Source organism: Panthera onca, chromosome D3, assembly GCF_046562875.1.
Source record: "Panthera onca isolate mPanOnc1 chromosome D3, mPanOnc1 haplotype 2, whole genome shotgun sequence".
Lineage (NCBI taxonomy): Eukaryota > Metazoa > Chordata > Mammalia > Carnivora > Felidae > Panthera > Panthera onca.
Window position 1 is genome coordinate 8,035,254 of NC_138350.1, and position 21,093 is coordinate 8,056,346.

At 55.9% G+C, this 21,093-nt stretch overlaps 1 protein-coding gene across 1 annotated transcript in view; it reads left to right on the forward strand.

The window, feature by feature from the left end:
• Positions 1–1,570: 1,570 nt before the first annotated feature.
• The window catches only part of SH2B3 (SH2B adaptor protein 3), a 35,132-nt gene continuing 15,609 nt past the window's right edge, over positions 1,571–21,093 (forward strand). Inside the window, exons 1-2 of the mRNA XM_060612311.2 lie at positions 1,571–1,679; positions 11,390–12,181. Of these exons, the coding sequence (XP_060468294.1) occupies positions 11,417–12,181 (765 nt within the window). The 5' untranslated portion in view covers positions 1,571–1,679; positions 11,390–11,416. The remainder of the gene's footprint in view (positions 1,680–11,389; positions 12,182–21,093) is intronic.

Genomic DNA, 21,093 nt, shown 5'->3' on the forward strand with positions numbered 1-21,093 from the left:
CAAGTATCCTACAGCAGACCAACCTTGATCCCCATCTGGGTAGTCTGGAAATCCCCATCTTCTGGGGAACCCCTTTCTATAGCTCCAAGGGCAGAACCCAAGCCTGATTAACACCCATGTAGCAGTGTTTTCCCTTGGGCAAAGCCCAACGGTAAGTGCTTTAATGCACTGACTCATTTAACCCTCACAGCAACCCAGTGGAGTGGGTACTCTTATTATTTCCATTTCATAGATGAGTAAATTGAGGTATGGAGAAGTCAAGTAATTTGCCCAAAGCTACTAAGAGGGGGAGGCAGCGGACTGGAGGAGTATGGTGTCTGGGAAGGGGTGATGAGGCTCCAGCGAGCTGGGGGCCTAATCGACTTGTTTCCTGTCGTGGGAGGGAGAGAAGAGCAGACATTCCTCTCTTCCCTCCCTCCCTCCCCTGTGTTGGAGGAAGGGCTGGCCGAGTGTATGCTCCACCTGAGACTAGGGGGCACCCCACTGTCAACCTCACCCCATATAAGGCCTGTAGAGAAAATGAAAGCACGGGGGAGAGCAGACAGGGAAGCCCAGGGGGCACGGGTGCCAGCGGCCCGGGAGGACTTACTGGAGAAAGATGCACTCCTGGGGTGGGGCCCGATAGTAGTGGCCCAAAAGAGGTCGGTCTGCACAGGCACCAAGAGTGGCAGGAGCAGAACTGAGAGTGGGGACCGAACCTGAATGGGGTGGGGGTACTAGGGCCGTGGCGGGTCGGCTCGGCGGAGTCGCGGATAGTCGGGGCCGGGCGGGGTTGGGATCCTTCCCCCGGGGGTGATGAAAGCCGTGGTCGCTATTGCACGGACCGATCCCGAGCTTGCAGATAAGGCCTTCCAGGAGGGAGTCGCTGGGGCGCGCTCCTTCGAGGCCAAGAGACTCTGCCCAGCCCCGCCCCCAGGCCCGCCTTTCCTCCATCTGGCCCCGCCCCCGCAGCGCTGAGGCACCTGGGGGTCTGCAGGAGCTAGGTGGGTGGGACTAAGGTTGCCCCGCCCCTCGGTAGTTCATTCCCTTCTTTAGTCCTCGGGATGCGAAATCGGGTGGGCGAGGTGTGGGCGTGGCTCGGTAGGGCCCCGCCTCTTTCCAGGCTCGAGTTTGAGACCCCTGGACACGGTCGGCCGCGGCGGAGGAGGATTGATGGGCGGGGCCAGGTCCGACCCCGCCCTCAGGGGCTGTCCCCCTCCGGCCGATCTGGCTCTCGGGGGGGCAGGGGCGTGGTCTCCTGAAGCCCCGCCCCACTCTGGCCCCGCCTCCACCCTGGCCTCCCTCCCCCGTCGGGCTCCGCTTGCACAGCCGGTTCCTCTTTACATAACGGCGCGGGGCGGCATGGGCTCGGGCCACCGCCTCCGCCCGGCCGCCCGCCCGGACTGTCGCGGCCCGTGGTGGCGACGGCGGCGGCAGCAACGGCAAAGTTTCTCCGGTGGCGGCCCGGGGGCGCATCCTCCCGCAACTGTCAAGCGCTGGCGGCGGAAATGATGAGGCGCTGGCCATTTTCCGAGCCCGGGTTTCCTGCCTGAGCCCCGCTCAAGCGAGTCGCGAGCCAGGAGCCGGCGCGCGGGAGAGAACGCGCCCGGGGCGGGGGCCCGCCCGCCCCCTCGGGATTTCGGGGGGCCGGGGGCGCGCGACGCCATGGGCCGGCCGGGCCCGGACCCCCTCTGTCTCAGGTAAGCCCGCCTTTCCCAGCGCTCCTTCCTCTGGGGCTGGGAGGGCTTTAATGGGGGAAGAGGAGCCCCCCTGTCCGGTTCTGCCCGGTGTCTGCGCACTCCCACAACAGCCTGAAATACTGCCGTGCCTCTAACCCGGATGGGGTGTTCAGGGGTGACCCTTCCCCAGCTCCTGCGACACTCTCCCCGCCGACACCCCCACCCACACACGTGTTGGGGATGTAATAGGGGAGGCAGTGGGAAGGCGCTGAGAGGGTATGGTTAATACCCCCAGTCTACCTTCTCTTAAAGTAGCCCGGTCAGTTGAGAGCAACAGTCCCCCCTCAACATGTGCCCGGGGAGGAGAGGTCTAGGGTCAAGTGCTTGGACCTTGAAAGTGAAAGTAGTCAACTAAGGCTATGAGGATGGAAGAGCCCTCTGGGAGTGGGGCCACCTGCCCCTGCCCCTCCCCACTCTCCCAGCCCAGGGCCATGTGGCTAAGAGGGTATCTCTGGATGCTAGAAGCCCGCCTTCACAGTCCCCACATCTCAGAGGTGGCCCAGGCCAGGTGCCCCCAAGCCACTGAGTCCGGAGTTTCACAGGGTTGGGAGCCCCACAGCTCAGGTCTCTTTGAGCTGGTGCCCTCACACCCCAGACCTGGAGCTCAGGTGAATCCTCCCATCAAAAAAAAAAAAAAAAAAAAAAAAAAAAGATGCAGAGGAGGCCTTGTCTTATAGGTCAGCGTGCCTGGGAGGGTAATTTCAGAGGCCTTTCATGCCTGGTGCAGAAATCCCCTCCCTTCCCTCTCTCTGACCATGGGGGCTTTTGGGATGATGGGGACTGCATTTGAGGAACTGGGGAGGGGGGTTTGCCTGCCTGTCCTGCTTCTTTTTTTTTTTTTTCCTTCTTTAATTTCCTCATTCTCCTGTTTCTCTTCCCCATTCCCTGCCACGATGATGTAGGTGAGGAGGTCACTGCCTGCAGCTGGAGGCCTCCAGGGAGGGGCATGGCCAGGCCTGATTGAGTGGGAGGAAGTGAAATTGGGCTGCGGGTGGGGGCTTCGGAGCAGAGGGCCTGGCAAGATGATGTCTGTAGGGCCAAGGTCCAGCTTTGGGAGCAGGAGGGGCTGAGACTTGACCCACACCCCCCTCGCCTGGGAGATGAGCATCCCCTGACACCCACCAGCTGCCGGGCTCAGCTAGGGCAACCAGCCCATCTTGCCTCCCTATTTAACGGTCCAGCTGTAGGGCCCCTGCCAGGCGATGGGCACATGGGTCTCCAGGGCTGTGGGCGCAAGTCCTGTCTGGATTTCCCATCACTGACCTGGCTGCCAGAGCGGAAACAGCTCCGGAGGCTCTCTGGGACCTGCGGGGGCTGGAGAGCCAGCCCAAGTGGGGGGAGAGCAGGCAGAGGCCGCCTGGGCAGGCTGGGGTCAGCAGATGAGAGGCCAGGGCCCGCTTGGGAAGTTGGAAGGGTTTTTAACAGGCTCACTTTTTCTGAGCCTTTTCCCACAACCCTCCTCTGGGAGGGAAGATCCTTCTGAGCCAAAGGGTGAACATTCCTAGAACTTCTGTGGTCCCTGTGGGCCACAGAGGCAGCCAGCTGGGAAGGGGCTGGACTGAAGTACCAGCTGCTAGGGTCCGAGGACCTTCAGGGACTCAGCAGTGGAAGAGAAAGGTCCTGGAGGCTTAGGTTCCATTCTCCCGCTGCTTCTATCCAGCTGAAGGCATGGGCAAGTGACACCTGTGAGCCTCAGTCCCCCCACTGTGTGAAATGGGATAATAACAGGTTTGTGGTAGGGATTGAACGAGCCAGTGTGTGCAAAGCATCTGCTACCTGGCAGGGAAAGGGTTCAATTACAGGTGGTGGTGGTGGTGATTTTTCATCACTATCATCATTAGCGTTATTGTTACTGGCTGGGAAATGCTTGTTCATCAGCATGCCTTGAATACCTCCGGCATGTGCAGCTCTGGGGTTTCCTGAGTCTTTGGGGGAAGAATCTGAAGACACAGGCGAGGATGAGGTGATGGGGCTTCTTGGCTATGAGGTCTTGCTTCCCCGTCCCAGCCTCAGTTTCCTCATCTGTCAAGTGGGTGTGATAATCGTACCTCATACTTAGGGTCTTTGGAACCCTATATGAGTGAATTCACCAAGTGTTTAGAACACTTTGATCAGGCGTAGTAGTAGTAAGAATGAGACTGTTGTTGTTTGTTGTGGGTGTCAGCTCTGATTGTTTTCCTTCCTGATCCTCCTGACCCCCGTTCTTGTGAAGACTAGACTTGATCTTTCTCGGATAGATAGGAGTTTCTAATGCAAATCAGATTCTGCAGAACCTCTCCAGATACAGTGGTAGCCCTACAGCGGGTCAACCTTTGGTTGCCCTTGGATATCTGGGCCCAGCAGTGCCACCCCAGGACACCCTCCACCTCCTGGATGGAGCCTCCCCAAGGGCAGGGATGGAGGTACTTGGAGGGACCTCCCAGTCCCAGGGCAGCCCACTTTGGCGGTGGGGGGGTGGGGCGAGAGGCACATAAGGCACTCAGTGCTGGGCCTCACCTGATAATCGTAGATGGTATTAATATTATTAAATGAGAGGCCTCTCCTGTTAGATTCCCACCTCTCCCTGGTAGCAGCATGGCCTTTGGAGCCAAATCTGGGATCTGCCAGCTTCCAGCTGTGAGGCCTAGGGCAAATTCCCTGACCTCTCTGGGCCTGATCTGCCCAATGGGGACCAAGAGTGCCAGCCTCTCCAGGGTAAGCCTGGAGTGTATGAGCCTGGCATAGTGTAGGGGCTTGAACTGTGTTGGCTATAACTGCCTATGGCTGTGTGCCCTTGGGCTTGTCCCTTAACCTCTCTGAGCTCCAATATCCTTCTCTATGACATGGGAGTACTAATGACTGCACAAGAGAATTGTGTTGAGAAGTGGTACGCATAATGCCTGGCATGCAGTCGGTGCTCAATAAGTGTGAGCCACTGCTGTTAGTGCCCCAGAGGGGGCTGGCACTTAATTGCCAGGTTTCCCGGGAAAATGGTCTCAAGGGGCTCCCCGGGTGTTCAGCATCTTAGGCTGGGCAGGGCAGGAAGTAGCTTCCATCTGGCAGATGCGAGAAGCCCGCCGTGGAGTCCAGAGGTGTAATACATGTTTCTTGTTCCCAGCCAGACCCTGTTCCCAGCTACCCGCCCTCCCTGAGGAAACTGAGGCGGGCAGGCTGCCCAGGGGAAGTGACTCAGCTGGGGTCACTCGCTGAGTCAGGCCTAATTGGACCCAGGAGCCCTGCGCCCCAGCTCCCTGACTTCCGGGGGCCTGCAGTCCCTTGGAAACTGGGCAGGTCCAAAGGCTACAGCTGGACACCCACTTACTTGGGCCCTGACCCCTGGGCAACCAGCATTCCTCAGTCAGGGCTCCGGGGTCCCACTGACCATCACTGGGCTTCTCGACCTGGTATTCTTCCCCCTCAGCAGGGGCAAGGGACACTTCCCCAGGAGAGCAAGTCCTCCTGGTGTCCCCCCAGCCCCGCCCCGACCGGAAACCCAGCAGCTGAGCAGATGGCTGGAAGATTTTTCCTCCCACGCCACCCTGTCAGGGGTCGGCAAGGGGGGCCGGGCTGCAGGCTTCCTCGGGAGCCAGGCCTGGAGCCCCTGGGGGCCTGTCCGGATGTGGGCCCCCACCCCGGTTGGGTAGGGGGGAGGCTGCCACTGCCCCGTGTGTCTCCAGGGAGGCCTGGGAGGGAGGAAGTCTATGCCCTGCTCACCGGGAGCTGACTCACAGGGTGCCTGATGAGGTGCTAACCTTGGGGGGCTGGGGGACTGGAAACACGACTGGGGGGAGGTGGTCACAAAAGAGGGCCTCTGGCATGAGTCTGCCCTTGAGAGCTGGCACTCTGGTGTCCTCTCACAGGAGGACGGGTCCAGAGAAGGTGAGGAGCGAAGGGAGGGGTTCGCCTCTCCTGATACTGCAAAGCAGCACCATTGTAGGGTATGGGGCTCCCTGAGAGGCTTTCCCCACGTCAGATTCTCACCCTTCTCTCCTCAACTCAGGGGCAGTTAAAGGAAGTCACGTGCTAGATGAGAGGGGGTGGGGCTGGAGAGTACTGCCCCTTCTTGGGGGGATAGTCCCTGGTTTTCTCCTGAAGCCCGGGTGGGGTGTGGGGGAGGGGGGTGTGGCCAGGGTGTCAGGCCTGGCATGGGGACAGAGGACATTTCCTGTTCTGGCAGACTGTGCCAGCCTGATAAATGTCCCCGGGCACTAGGTGACCCCAGAGAGGGTGCATCAGGCCTCCACTGACTGCCTGATGATTTAGGACAGAACCCACCTCTCAGCCTCCCCAGGGCCTCCGAACCTGCACTCCCTACTTCCCAGGAGCTTCTCCACAGTCTAGACAGCCTGAATGGTGTGAAAGGGCAGCGGGCTGACTGCCAGGCTGGGTGTGTTGGAATCCCCCCCACCTCTCTGGGCTTCCTTGGGCGGGGGGTCTGGCCTGTTGGAGAAGTTGGTGCTGTAGATGGGAAGGACAAATGCTCCTGTAGAAGGACAAATGTGGCCTGTAGTCAACCTGGAGTCCTCCCTGGAGGAGGTGTCCCCTATGAAGGTGTGAGACTTCCTGCCCAAACATCTGTGAGCTGGGGGAGGGCGGAAGCTCTGGACTGGCTCATTTTAACTTCGTTTACCACAATTTAATCTATCCTCCCCCTGCCTTGGCAGGTGAAGTCCCCACAGGTGGAGAAAGGCCTTCTCCGCACCTGAGCCTGCTAATTACACAGAAAATGTTAGCTTCCCCAGGTTACGTTATTACCCAGGGTGATCGGCTAGAGTGGAGGCTAATGAGCCTCAGTCTCTGGGGTCACGGGTTAGCGTGGGCCCCACAGCTCAGATTCCCTGCTTAGAGCCGGGATTCCCAGCTGTTCAGCGCCTCATTTCTCACTGACTTGGTAGAGGCTCGAGGGTCCCTTAGGATGGATAGGTGTTTGAACAGGGGACACCAAGCTTCGGCTGAGGCTTTAAGGCCCTCACCAGGTTGCCCTTAGCAGGCAGTCTGGTGGACAGTTTTCCTGAACTGGGGGTCCTGAGAAGCGCCCCCCCCCCTCATGCCCGCACACTACTCTGGCACCCTAGGATGGGTGTGGAGACAGCCATCTCTATGTGTTTGCTTTGGGGACTTGGGGGGAAGGGGGCGCCAGGATTCGACCTTCCTGCTCCCGCGTAACATCGTCCTCGTCCCTCACCCCACTGTGGGATTTGGGAAATCCTGGAGCCCCGCCTCCACACACATAGCTGGGAACTCCTTGCCCCAGAAGCCCAGGCTGAGCAGGTGGGAGGAATCTGTTCATTCCTCTGGCCACCAGGGCTTCCAGATGCTCTAGTGGGGGAGGGGGCGTAGAAATGCCCCAGAGACCCCCGTTCCCATCCTCCAGCCGAAGCCTGGGGTTCCTAGGAACATTCAGATGATTAACAAATGCTTTCTGCTAAGAGCTTTTCAGGCCCTGATCCCACAGTTGGTGTGATCTGATCAATTGCTTAGCACATAGTAAATGTTCAATAAATGGCTACCACCTGGGCTGAGGCCCGAGGAGGGGACCACCTTCCTGCGGCCTGGCTGCCCGCCCAGCCAGGAAACCTCCCAGGCGTGCCCCCCTCCCAGACATGGGCCACAGCTGAGTGCTCAGTGCTCTGACTGGTGATTTCCTGCCCAGAGCTCCTGCCTGGAGCCTCCTCTCCCCTGAGAAGGCCTTTTGTTCAGGCTCCCATGACGCTCCCTGCTGGCCCAGCCCTCAAGGCCAGGCTCCCCCTGTGGCTTCCATGGCTGCAGGCCTGATATTCTCTGACGCTGCTGCTCCTCTCTGCTGACAACAACCACAGCAGCAGCCACTTGTTTACTGAGTCCCAGCACCCCACAGACATCAGTTCTCCGAATGCTCCTAGTAAATGCCAAGAGCTGAACCCTGACCCATTTTACAGATGGGGACATGGGCTCAGAGAGGCAAGCCCCCTTTCCGCATCACACAGCAAAGAAGTGGTAGAGGCAGGATGAGAACCAGGTTTCGTTGCTAGCTCCACCACGAGAGGTCCCCTGGATAGTGGGGGGTGCATCTTGGTGAGTTTCTCAGAGCCCCACAGCCCTTTCTGTTTGTCCATGTGGGTCAGGAGCATAGCGCCGAGAGCGTGACCGTCAAACAGAAGCCCCCCTCAATCCCGGGAGTTCATTCATACAAGTAATATTTCTGTGACCAGGCCCTGGCAGGGTGAGCAGGAATGAGGTGGCCTCTCGACCCTCCAGGGGCAACCAGCCCAGGTTGAGGGTGCAGGGGACAGTGAGCAGTGTCACTCATGTATCAAGCAGCATCGCTCGCTAGCACAGCCAGCCAGGTTCTGATCCCAGCTCTGTGCCTCACAGGCTGTGTGACTCTGGGCAAGCTATTCTTCCCTTGCCTTGGTTTTTTATCTATAAAATGGACATATTTGTAGGACCCCCCTGCCCCCCCCTTCAGGAGGGATTAGTGAATGTATTTGCAAAGTGTTTAGCACAGAGCAGGGCACGTGGAAAGCCAGCCAGAGTGTCATTTATCATCATTTTTATTTTTAAATTGTTATTTCTAAAATTGAGATCTGATTGACATACATTAGTTTCAGGTATACAACATAATAACTAGACTTACTGTGATCATGTCACAACGTACAAAAATATTGAATCGTTGGTTTTAAGCTTCTACCCTGTGGCTATTTTCCTGACCACCTGGCAGGTTTGGAACCTGGACGGAGAAGCTAAGGCCTCCTGACTCCAGCAGGAGCTGAATGAGAACTTTATATCCCTTCCTCTGGATCTCACTCATTCTTTTTTTTTTTTTTAATGTTTATTTTTGAGAGAGAGCACGTGTGCGGGAAGGGCAAAGAGAGAGGGAGACGGAGAATCCGAAGCAGGCTCCACGCTTTCAACACAAAGCCTGACATGGGGCTCAAACCCATGAACCATGAGATCATGACCTGAGCCACCCAGGCACCCCTGGATCTCGTTCATTCAATAACCATCCACTGGGAAATGAGTCTTCCTCATGGTACGCATTCAGGCCCGGATCAGGCGTTTTGGGGGTGACTTCCGTGGGAGTTTCTAATTGCCAGCTGTGGGACCTCTCTGTGCTCCAGTTTCTCTAACTATAAAGTGGGAGTAATTATGGGCCCTGCCTCCTAGGGCTGTCATGAAGTTCGGGAGAGTTAATGCTTTAGGCAAATGCCTGATGTCCAGCAGGTGCTTGGAATACATTGCATTTCTGGTGGGAGAGCTGTAGTGGGAAGTGTGGGGAGGAGGGCTGCCGGCCATCGCCCGGGCAGTGAGGGACCGTGGATCAGGCACACTGTTCCCAGAAAACTCCTGTCAGAGTTCGGCCCTGCAGTTGGCACAGGGATTCCAGGCTGCACGGGTGGGGGTGGGAGTGGGGAGTGGCCCAGTGAGGGGGGTCGTTGATGGGCTCTGGCCACTGGGCATCTGCCAGAGGAGCCAGAGGTTGCAAATTCAGCTGACCTCTTGTATTCATACATTCGTTCATTCAGCAGGCATTTGTTGAGCTCCTGCCACATGCTAGGAACTGGGACCAGAGCAGGGAGCAGATCGTGAGGCTCACAGTCTGGTGGGGAGACAGCCACTAATTAAGTGATCATAGCTGTAAAGTGATAGCGTGTGCCAGTGTGCTGAAGGACAAGTTCAGGACTTGACTCCATTGGTGGGCTCTGGGAAGCTGCCTTTTGTGTGCAGCTGAAAGCGGGCAATCGCCCAGAGGCAGCAGGCATGAACGGGGGCAGATCATACAGGGTCTTGCAGGCGGGCAGGAGCTTGAGTCTGGAATCCGAGCCCTCTCTGGGCCCCCTAACCTGGGAGGACAGTGCTTGCCTCACCTGTGTGGAGGCATGGGTTAACTGAGGACAAATCACACACACACATGCAGGTAACCCCCCCTGCCCCTCGCTGCCCCATTTCAGCTGCGGGGGGGGGGGGGGGTTTGGTAGAGTGTGGCGATCAAGGGCCTATATGGCTCCTCTCCCTCCTGCCTGGCAGCTGTTACTAACTACTGTGTGCAAAGTGCTCACTGAATGTAGGTTTCGAGGACCTTGTGATGTGCAAAAATGTTGACTCTGTGCAGAGCGCCCTCCCCACTGACACCGTCTGGGGTGTCCTGCTGCATTTAGCTGCAGGGTCACCACGATGGCCTAGAGATGGCAGGGGCAGCCCTCATTGTTTTTGCAGCTGCCCAGCAGGTCTGTCCCACCCTGACCATGCACAGAGTCACAAATAGAAGGTGCCTGTGCACTGGTGTGTGGCAGAAAGATCCTCAGTTTCCAGGTGCAGGTCTCTACCTGGAGAGTCTCTCAAGGACTCCTTATAACCATTTCATGAGGTGGGTACCATGGCGCTCCTCACTTGACAAACGAGGAATCTGGGGTTCAGAGAGGTCCAGTCATGTGAGAGTAGCCCCTTAGTAATAGGTTTTTGTGTGGGGAGGATAAGCAGCCATGGTTATGTGGTCCCCAGCAGGGGCCCAGGCCCATTTGGAAGAAAAGACGGTACTGATGGTAATTAGAGAGGTCCGGGGTTCAGCACCTCGGACAGCAGAGGGTGGGGGGCTTCTGCCATTTTGACTGTGTGCCGCCAAAGAAGGAGCCATGGAGGTGGGAGGAGAACGGAGCCCCAGCTGGGATGGGTGGGCAAGGATCTGCCTGTCCTGACATACCCCCATCAGAGCAGGAAACACCTTTGCACCCCTCTGTGAGTCTTGTTAATTGATTCCTTTGCATTCATTGTTTTATGTTTTTCTTGACGCCAATGATACACGCTCATTGTAATATTTAAATAATAATAACAGCCGGCCCTTAGTAGGCTTTTCCTAAGTCCTGAGGGTCTTTACATTTATTAACTCAATCCTCATGACAGTCCTATGAGGCAGGTGCAATCATGTTCTAAGGCAGAGAAAAATCAATAACTCATCCAAAGTCACGTAACTAGTAAGTGGTGGTGCTGGCATCTGACACAGGCTCCGTGTACTTAACCATATTTTCTAAAGACAAGTAGCAGCAATATTCCTTGGTTACTTTTCCCCCTGAAACTCCAATTCTAGTTCTTTCCTACAGGTTTCTGTGGGAAACACTGTTTCTGGTGGGTTTCCTCCAGCCACACCTTTCTTGCCCACCACTTAAACACATTTATGTACACATAAAAAGTTGGCAGTTTGGTATCGTGTGTGTTCATGTAAATTGGATCACGGAGTCTGCGTTGTTCCTTCGGGTGGTAGCATAGACCTCCCTCTACCTTTTCCACTACTGCAGAATATTCCAGCTGAGATGTATCACAGTGTGCTTTACCAGTCTCTGACTGATGGGCATTTAAGTCGTATCTACTTTTTCCCTATTATATACATGGGGGCAGAAAACATCTAGTAGGGGATTGTCCTGTAAGTGTCTCTCTGCACGTGTTGAGCAAGCATTCTCTTGAATACTTGAAAGTGGAATTCCTGGGTCTGAAACCGAGCCTGCCAAGCAGCCTTCCAAAAAAGGCTGTATCTGTTAAGGATACCGGCAACGTTGTAGGGGAGTGCACATTTCGACGCATCTTCACCAGCACCGGGTATTAATGGTCGTTTTCAATTTTTGATGTCGTGCCTGGTGAATAACGTGTCTCGCGGTGACGGGTTCAAGTAGTCGTGTGCCTGCTCACTTCTTTGTTGCCCTCCCCACCGTGTCTTTCAGCCCGGCCGCCCCACTTCGGTCTCCGCCATGAACGGGCCCACCCTGCAGCCCTCCTCGGCCTCTTCTGCATCCGCCCCCCCCTCGTCGGCCGCGGCAGCGTCGCCGTCCCCGCGGGGCTGGAGCGAGTTCTGCGAGCTGCACGCGGTGGCCACGGCCCGGGAGCTGGCCCGGCAGTACTGGCTCTTCGCCCGCGAGCACCCGCATCACGCGCCGCTGCGCGCCGAGCTCGTGTCGCTGCAGTTCACCGACCTCTTCCAGCGCTACTTCTGCCGCGAGGTGCGCGACGGCTGGGCGCCCGGGCCGCCGGGGTCCCGGGCCGCGCCGCCTGCGCGCGACTACCGAGACACGGGCCGCGGGCCCCCGGCCAAGGCCGAGGCGTCCCCGGCCGAGTCGGGCCCCGGTCCCGCCGCCCCCGCGCTGCCCAAGGCCCGCAGCTCCGAGGAGCTGGCCCCGCCGCGACCGTCCGCCGCCTGCACCTTCCAGCACCTGCGCCACAGCCTCCGCCACATCTTGCGCCGCGGCTCGGCCGGGGAGCTGTCCGCCACCGGGGCCGCGGGGGAGGCGGGCGAAGGCCCGGCGCGGCCCGGCCTGGCCAGGAAGCTCCTGCCCTGGAGCCTGGCCCGCGAGCCGCCGCCCGAGGCCCTCAAGGAGGCAGCGCTGCGCTACAGCCTAGCGGACGAAGCGTCCATGGACAGCGGGGCGCGCTGGCAGCGGGGGCGGCTGGCGCTGCGGCGCACCCGGGGCCCCGACGGCGGAGCGGACCGCGTGCTGGAGCTCTTCGACCCGCCCAAGGTAAGCTCCCCGCGCAGGGGCGCTCAGAGGGGCGCGCGACGGTCCCGGCGGGCGGCCGCAGAGCCCCCAGAGGATAGCAGGCCTTTTGAAAAATGAAGTGTTTCTTTTAGACCATTTCGAATTTGCATAGAGGTTGCAAAGATCCTTCAGCAGTTTTGCCTGTTAACGTCGTACGTTACTGTGTGTTTGCACAACTGAGGCCCCAGCGTTGCTCACTACTGTGAACTGCGCAGTTCTTTGGATTTTGCGTTTCCCCTAATGTCGCCTTGTTGGTTCCAGCACACCGTATTCGATTCAGCTGTCGCGTCCCTTTTCATGTGCCTAATGGCTTTGACAGGTTCTACAGGCTTTCCTTGTTTCTGATGGCAGGTTTGAGGCGTACGGGTCAGGGATTTTGTACAACGTCCAGAGACACTGTATGTGGGTGTCATGTGGGCTGTGACAGGTTGGTCCACGTCCTTGAAAACCCTGGCCCAGACTGACCATGACAAACAGGAGGGTTTTTTTTTTTTTTTAGGGGGTTCAAAACTGTCACTTGAATTCCTTTGCAAGTCCCATGATTTGTTGATGTCTTATTTCAAGTTTTAAAAATTTTGTGTGTGTTTTTTTTTCCTTTTCGACAACTTTGTTCAGCTGTGCAGTTGAGGCTGAAGGGTCAAGGTGTTCCACACACCTGACAAGTTCCATCTTTGACTCAGATGTATCAAGTTGATGGGACCACGTGGCTTTCACCTCATTCCTTTCTCTTTGTGGTTCTATTATGCTTCCAGAGATGGCGCAAAGCCGATGTAACCTTAGCCCTTGGGGGTCAAGGTCTGAATGGAGAAGACTTAGCTATTCATTTAATAGATATTTATTGAGTGCCTACTGTGTACCAGACAGATGCTGGTGCTGGGGAACTGGCATCTTAGTGGGAGCCGTTGAATAAACCTACAAAAGAACATGGAATTATAAATCATATATTGTGTTCTAAAGGAAAAGCAGTGGGGCCTCTGGGAGTATAACTGAGGGGCCCTAATTCAGTGGTTGGGATGGAGTGTTGGCAAGGAACCCTCTCACGTAAGGTACCTTTCTCTTTAAACTTCAGGGCAGCGTCCCATGCATACACTGAAGTGGGTGGAGTGCATCTGAAGCCCCACCCATGTGGCCATGGTTGTGCACACCCAAGTGACCTAGCACCCAGGGGGGCTCCCTCCCACCTCCTCCGTGTCTGTAATCCCTCGGCCACCCCCTCCTTCCCCTGATTCCTACTCTGGGGATTCCAGTTCTCTGTTCTGGAACTGCACACAAATGGAATCGCGCAGCATGTTGCCTTTTACGTCCGGCTCCTTTTGCTCCGCGTGATGTTGTAGAGAGACTTGTCCGTGTGCGTCAGTAGCTCATTTGTATGGATGTACCACAGTTAGCTTATCCATTCACCTGTTGATGGATATTTGGCTTGTTTCTACTTTGGGACTTTCATGCTGTTATGAAATCTGCATGTAGTTCTTTGTGTGCACACGTGCTCCCTTTCTCTCCATTTCTCATTCCTCAAAGTGGCCTTGCTAGGTCATATGGTAAGTGCGTGTTTATGAGAAATTCATATACTTTTTCCAAAGTGGTTGCATGATCTTATGTCCCCACCAGCAGTGTATGAAAGTTGTTTTTTTTTTTTTTTTTTTTCCATTTCTAGTGGATGTGTACTAGTTTCTCATTGCGGCTTTAATTTGCATTTCCCTGATGACTCATGAGGTTAAACACCTTTTCATAAGTTTATTGGCCACTGGAATTAACCTGTTATGATGTGTGTGTTATTTTTATTGAGTTGTCTCTCCTTTTCTTATTGCTCTATAAGAGTTTTTATATATCTGGGATATATTTCCTTTTATTGCAAATATCATCTCCCACTCAGTGGGTTGCCTTTTTCTTCTTTAATGGAATCTTTTCATGAACAGATTTTTTTTTTAATACTTATTTTGAGAGAGCGTGAGCCAGGGAGGGGCAAACTGAGAAGGAGAGAGAGAGTCCCAAGTGAGATCAGCACCTGAGCTGAAATCAAGAGTCTGAACGCTTAACCCACTGGGCCACCCAGGCACCCCCATGAACAGAAATTCTTACTTTTAATGAAGTCCAGTTTATCGATTGCTTTCCTTTATGGTTCGTGCTTTTTGTGTCCTATTTAAGAAATCTTTGCCTACTCAGGGTCATGGAAATCTTTTTAAAAAGTCTTTTCTTCTGGAAACTTTATTTTGGGGAGCCTTCACATTTTGGACCAAGATCGATGTCTAATTAGTTTTTATGTACAGTGTGAGGCAGGGGTCATGATTCTTCCAGGTGTTCCAACACTACTTGCTGATGTGACCATCTTTTCTCTGTTGGATTGCAATGCTGCTTTTATACTAAATAAAGGATAACCTGTGTGCTTCTGGAAGACTCTCCCTTATGTTCCATTGGCTCATGTGTCTCTCCTTAGGCTGACACCACACTGTCCTAATTGCCAAAGTTTCCTAGTGAGTCTTGAGCTAGTGACTTTTGGACCACAGTCTTTATTTAAATTTAAAAAATTTTTTTTTAATGTTTATTTATTTTTGAGAGAGAGAGACAGAGCATGAGCAGGGAGAGGGAAATACAGAATCTGTAGCAGGCTCCAGGCTCTGAGCTGTCGGCACAGAGCTCAACTCAAGTCTCAAACCCACCAACCGTGAGGTCATGACCTGAGCCAAAGTCAGATGCTCAACTGACTGAGCCACCCAGGTGCTCCAAACCACAGTCTTAATCCTGAGTTAAGAATCTCTCAGTGTTGGGGCACCCGGATGGCTCAGTCAGTAGAGCATGTGACTCTTAATCTCAGGGTCGTGGGTCGAGTTGGGTGTAGAGATTAAAAACTAAATCTTAGAAAAATAATAATAAAAAAGACTGCCAGTGTTTCAGGCAGAGGGAACAGCATGGACAAAGGCCTTGAGATGGGTAAGCATTCTGTGTGCTTTGAAGAATGTGCTGGGAGCACAGGGAGGGAAGGTGGGGAATGGGGGGGGGGTATGTGTGGTCAGAGGGGCACGTGAAGAGTTAGTGTTTTATGCCAAACACAATGGGAAGCTGTCAGAAAAACGCAAGTGCAGATAAAAACTCTTCTCTTTGTTTTTAAAGTCTTGAGGTTATGGCACCATGAAAGGCAAATAGCGGCCCAAACACATGGTCTTATCTGTGTGACAGCATGGGGTTCCCTATAAAACTTCATTTTTAAAAACAATTTCTGGGGCGCTTGGCTGGCTTAGTCAGTGGGGCGTGTGACACTTGATCTTGGGGCTGTGAGTTCAAGCCCTACGTTGGGGGTAGAGATTACATTACAAAAAATTAAAAATCTTTAAACAATAAAAATAAATAAAAACTTTGTTTTTTGTTTATTTATTTTGAGAGAGGGAGCACGAGTAGGAGGGGGCAGAGAGAGAGGGAAATAAAGAATCCCAAGGAGGCTTCATGCTGTCAGTGCAGAGTTTAGCATGGGGCTTGAACTCGCAAACCGTGAGATCATGACCTGAGCAGAAATCGAGAGTCAGATGCTCAACTTACTGAGCCACCCAGGCGCCCCTAAGAAACAACTTCTGCTTAAAATAACCATCTTGGAAAGCCAGCTCTGGGGCCTTAGGCAAGTGACATCACCTCTCTGAGCCTCAGTTTCCTCCTGTTTACAATGGCACTGCTCATAGTTCCCGCCTTGTGGCACTGTTGTGTCAACGGAGAGTCCCTGGCACGCAGAGCACTCAGTGTCACTGATGGGTGACACCGGTAAGGACTTTGGGGCTGAGAACACACATTTATTTCCAGTGCTGGTCTGGGTTCTCAGTGTCCAACTGGCACGCCCTGTCGAGGCTGCTGTTCTTCAGGAGCCCTGATGGTGGGGCCCCGTTCAGAGGCCTTAGGGGCCAGAGGTGGTGTTCGGGCCCTGGTGAAGTCGAGCCTTGGGGTTCAGTCAGTGAGGTTGTGAGTTCAAGCCCTATGTCGGGGGTAGAGATTACACTTACTAAAAATGTAAAAATCTTTACATTTTAAACTTTTTAAAAATGTTTATTTATTTTGAGAGGGAGCACGAGCTGGGCCTTGGGACTCTGTCCTAGGCTCGGTGGTCGCTCTGAGATCTGGAGGGTCTCCCACAAAGCAAACGGCCCTGGCGGGGCCCCTTCCGGCCCCTCCCCAAAGTATCTGTCTCGATGGAGCAGCCCAGCTCCCGCCGCTTCCCTTCCGACAGCTTCCCATTGTGTTTGGAACAGTCTGGGGGCTACTCCCGAATGTTCCCTGAATGACTTGGGGCATTTAGTCTCTGGGCTGAGGATACTTAGACTCTAAGTCTTGACTGAGTATGCCTGCCAGGTGGGTAGCCTCGATCTCTGACCCTGGAGTTGTTTATAGGAACAGCTTTGGAAGGTTGAAGGTTTGGCAACCGGTGGGTGGTGGTTAAGGGCTTGAGCTCTGGATTCATACCCAAGCTCTGTCACTAAGAGGGTGCCAGTGCCGGCCTGGAGAAGGCCCTGCTGCCCAGAGCAGGAAGAGGCTTGGAGGACCAGAACTGAGACAGCGCAGCCGCCCGGGGACACGGAATTCGGGCCTCAGCCAAGCAAATGTCCTCCCGAGTCTGAGGCCAGGTGTTCAGGGGCTCACGGGTCAGCCTCACCTCTGCCTCTGACCAGCTGTGCGACCCTGGTCGGCTTCTTCCCCACTCAGCTTCGGTCTGTTCATCTGTGAGCAGGGGTGATAGCAGTCGCCTCAAGGGGCATCGTGAGGGCTGCAGGCGGAGGGAGCTCCTTGCTAATGGGGGTGTAAGTGGAGGCCACAGTCAGGCTGCGGTGGGGGGAGGGAGGGTTGGAGGGTGGTTGGAGGAGACACCGGCTTTTTCCAGTGTCTAAAGATGGATAGAGAAGTCACAGCTTTCTCTAGTTTCAGTGGCATCCCTGCAGGTGGGCAGGAGATGGGCCTCCCTTCTGTGCTCTGGCCTTCAGGAAGAGACTGGGGATTGCTGCCACGTGGGGGGTGGTCACCGAAGGGCCTTTGGCGGGACGTGACCCATGAGTGGGAAGAGGTGCCAGTCCCGGAAGATCTGGGTGCAGGAGTCCCAGGTCAATGAAATGGCAAGGGCAAAGGCCCTGGGTGGCCACAAACCAGGAGACTTTAAAGAACAACCAAATGCCAGGGGCTGGAGTGGAGTGAACAAGAGGAGAGAAGGTTGGAAAGGTGCTGGGGCTGGGTTAGGTGGGGGCCTTGTGGCCACAGTGAGGACTTGGGAGTTTCAGTCTGTGAGCAGTGGGAGCCCTTGGAGGACTTGGGCCCCGTGCGTGGGCTGAGACCCCTGCCGGGACTACCCAGCAGTGGCGGTGGGCTGGAGGAACCCCCTTGGGGCTCCCTGTGCTCTTTAGGGCTGCCCTTGGGGGGCTGTGGCATGATCCTTCTCCTTCAGGACCCTCTAGTCTTCGTGGCAACTCATCTGTGGCAACCACCCCCCCTTGGGCGTGCCCAGGGTTGGGCTAGGATGGGGGGCAGCATAGTACTACCTTGAATGGGCACCTACTGTGTGCCAGGCATTGCCCTAAACACTTGATCTCAAGTCCTTCCCGTGAGGTTGAGGCCACTGGCCCATCTGACAGGGAAGAAACTGAAGCTGGGAGGGGCAAAGGGACTGGCTCAGGGTCATGCAGCTGAGGAGGGTGGAACCCCGATCCCAAGGGGTTCCCACCTCAAAGCCCCAGCCACGCTCTTCAGCTGGCTCCTCGAGCCACAGTGGGTAGAGTGTCAGCTCTCGGGCAGGTCAGGCCCGAGATGTGCCATCTACTCAGCAGTTAAAAGGAAAAATATTTAAAAACAAAATGTAAAGATTTCACAGAAGAATCCAGATTTCTGGTTTCTCTTATGAAGTCTGTGGATCTGGCAGAGCAGGGCCAGCATCGAAAGAGTGACCCAGCCTGTGCTCTGCAGAGGGAGAGCCTGGCGGGAGGTGTGGAGGCCCCAGGGGAGGGAAGAGAGTACAGAAGCAGCCACCGGGCCAGGGGTGAAGCATGGCTAGGTTGGCTATGGCATGTGGGCCGACCCTTTGCTCTTTTGGGCCTCAGTTTCCCCATATATCCAGGCTTGGGTTGGCAGAAATGGTCTCAAAGCCCCACCAGGTCTGGGGGCCGAGCCTCAGTTTCTCTCATCTGTACAGCGGGGTGATGGCGTTCTAGCTACTCACCTTTTAGCCAACATTTATTTGGCACTTGTTCTCTACCAGGGACCTTACCGACCTGGCTTTCCTGACAGCAGCCCTATGAGAGAACTACTGGGATTACCTCCATTTCATAGATGGGGCAATATAGGTGAAGAAGGGGTAGGTGACGTGCCTGAGGTCACACAGATCTGGAGTGGCTGGGGTGGGATCAGAACCCAAGCTGCATGTGGTGTGGACATGCAACCCAAGGTGCGTGTGGTGGTCCTTCCTTCAGAAGGACTTATGATTCCTGGGGGCTGTGTGTTTAACCAGTGGCCTCGTGTGGGTGGGGGGCATCTGTTTGGAGTTCTCAGACCAGGAAAGGCTCCCTGTGACCATCTTGTCTGGCGCCCTTTATACAGACGGGGACACTGAGGCCCAGAGGGGGCTGGCCAGTGTCCCCTTCACCCAGCACACTCTGCCCTTGGTCTCTGCTCCCTGGCCTGGAGAAGAGGTAGAGGAAGGAGATGGGGGGACACCTCGGGGACTCAGCCCGTAGCTCTGAGCCCCCCACATGCACCACAGGCCACGAGCACCCCCAGGAGGAAGTGGTCTGGTTGGGAGGGGCTGGGCCGCTAGACTTAGGGGGGTCGCTGGGAGGGGGGGCAGTTGGACATTGTGGTTCAGGGCCATTCCCGCTCTGTTCCTTCTGAGCTGGATGGCCTTGGGCAAGTCACTCAGCCTTGCTGGGCCTCAGTTTCCTTATCTATAAGACGGGATGGCCACGGCACCTGCCCCCAGGGTTGATGGTGTGGGAGAAGCCGTGGATATGGCATGTGCCGACTGGGTGGCTGAGGGGCAGCCTCAGGCACGTGTCTCCAGGCAGCAGCCACTCCTGGGGTTCTTGGAAGCCATCTGGCCCCACACAGCACACAGTCCAGCGGGGACAGTCTGGGGGCCCAGTTTGTGGAAAGAGGCAACCAGGCCTCGGGCGCCCCCAGCTCCCCACCTGGGCCCGGGGTCTGTCCGGGAGGCAGAACTGCGGGTCGGGCAGTTCTCAGAGCCTGTGCAGCAGTAGGTGCTCGTGCAAGCCTGAGTGACGGCCAGGCCCCTTCTCCCGGGCGCATCCCTATCAGCCTATTGACCGCTCGCTGTGGTTCTTCAGGGTGGGGGTGGCACCGCGCCCACTTTACAGTTGAGGACGCCGGGGCTGGAAGAGGCAGAAGGAGCTACAGCGTGGACCCCAGGGGCCTGAACCCGGAGCCCGGGCCCCCGGAGTGTGGGAAAGAGGAAGCAGAGAGAAAGGGATGTCCGCCGGAGGCCTGGTGGTTTCCTCTCCGAGGCAGGAGGAAGAGGAGGAAGAGGAGGAGGGCCGGGCAGGAAGCGGCCAGGCGGGAGGGGGCAGCCTCCTTTTGGCCCGGACAGACCTGGGTTTGAGTCCTGCCCCTGCCCCCTCTGAGCTGTGTGGCCTTGGGAAGGGCCCTGTGCCCCCCCCCCCTCCGTGCCTCAGTTTCCTCAGATACTTCCTAAAACTAGCTGAGGGCTGGCCCCCACCTGTGGGGGTTCAGAGGGGTTAACTGAGCTTCCGCCTGTGCGGCACTCAAGTGCGCCCAGCACACCGTCATTGTTCATCAAAGCTTAGCTGCTGTGGTTATTGCCATTACTACTATTCTTATGATTTTGTTTGTTTTGAGAGAGCATGAGTGGGAGAGGGGCAGAGAGAGGGAGAGAGAGTATCCCAAGCAGGTTCCACGATGTCAGTGCAGAGCCTGACGTGGGGCTCAATCTGAGGCACCGTGAGATCGTGACCTGAGCTGAAATCAAGGGTTGGATGCTGAATTGACGGGGCCACCCAGGCGCCCCTGTTGTCATTATTTTTATTAGTTGTTTGCAACACAACAGGCACCGCATCTGACACACCCCGTGGAATCACCACAAATGCTGTGAGGGGCACAATGATGAAGCCATCTCATAGAGGAAACTGAGGCACAGAGAGGAAGAAAGGCTTTCCTAAAGCCACACAGCTGGGAAGAGGAAGAGCCAGGAACAGCACCTGTTGTGGGCCTGCCCTCGGCCCCCAGACAGGTGGAGAAACCACCCACCCTCCACTGACAGCCCAAAAGATCTTCTTGGGCCAGGCAGAGCCCCCGTGTCCCTATGGGGAGACAGCTGGGAGCTTTAGAGGCCGGTGGCGCCCCAGTCCTCCCCCTTCCCAGGACGACCAGAGGCAGAAGGCTCCCACGGTGAGAATGGGGTTCCTGTCCTGTTCTGCCTTGAGCTGCTTTGCGAACCTGGGCTGGTCCCCACCCCTCTCTTGAGCTGTGAAATGGGCAGCAAAGGGGCTTGATCTGGGACTGGTGGGGGAGGGAAGGAAGGGGTGGTGGTGAGCAGGGTTCCCGTGGGGGCCCCAAATGCACACGCCGATGCCCCCTATCTGCCCCTTACTGGGGTTCTGTGTAAGATCACTTCTGAAAAGTAGTCTGCCACTCAGAAGAAACCCCTGGCCTTATTGAAACTGTGGGCAGAGGATATCGGCATGCTTCTTTTCAGCTCAAATTCTAGGAATCCACACACTAGAAAGTGCCCCCGAATCCAGCGGTGTGTGTGTGGGGGGGGGGGGGGGACTGACGTTCACTTATTCTCACCCCTTACTCCCAGCACTTTTGGGGGTGCTTCCACTGCCCTTCCTGCTCCCCAGGGCCTGTTTGCTTTCTCCAGCTTCTTGAAAGTGGGCCTTCTGTTTTCGTTTGAGGGATAGGGG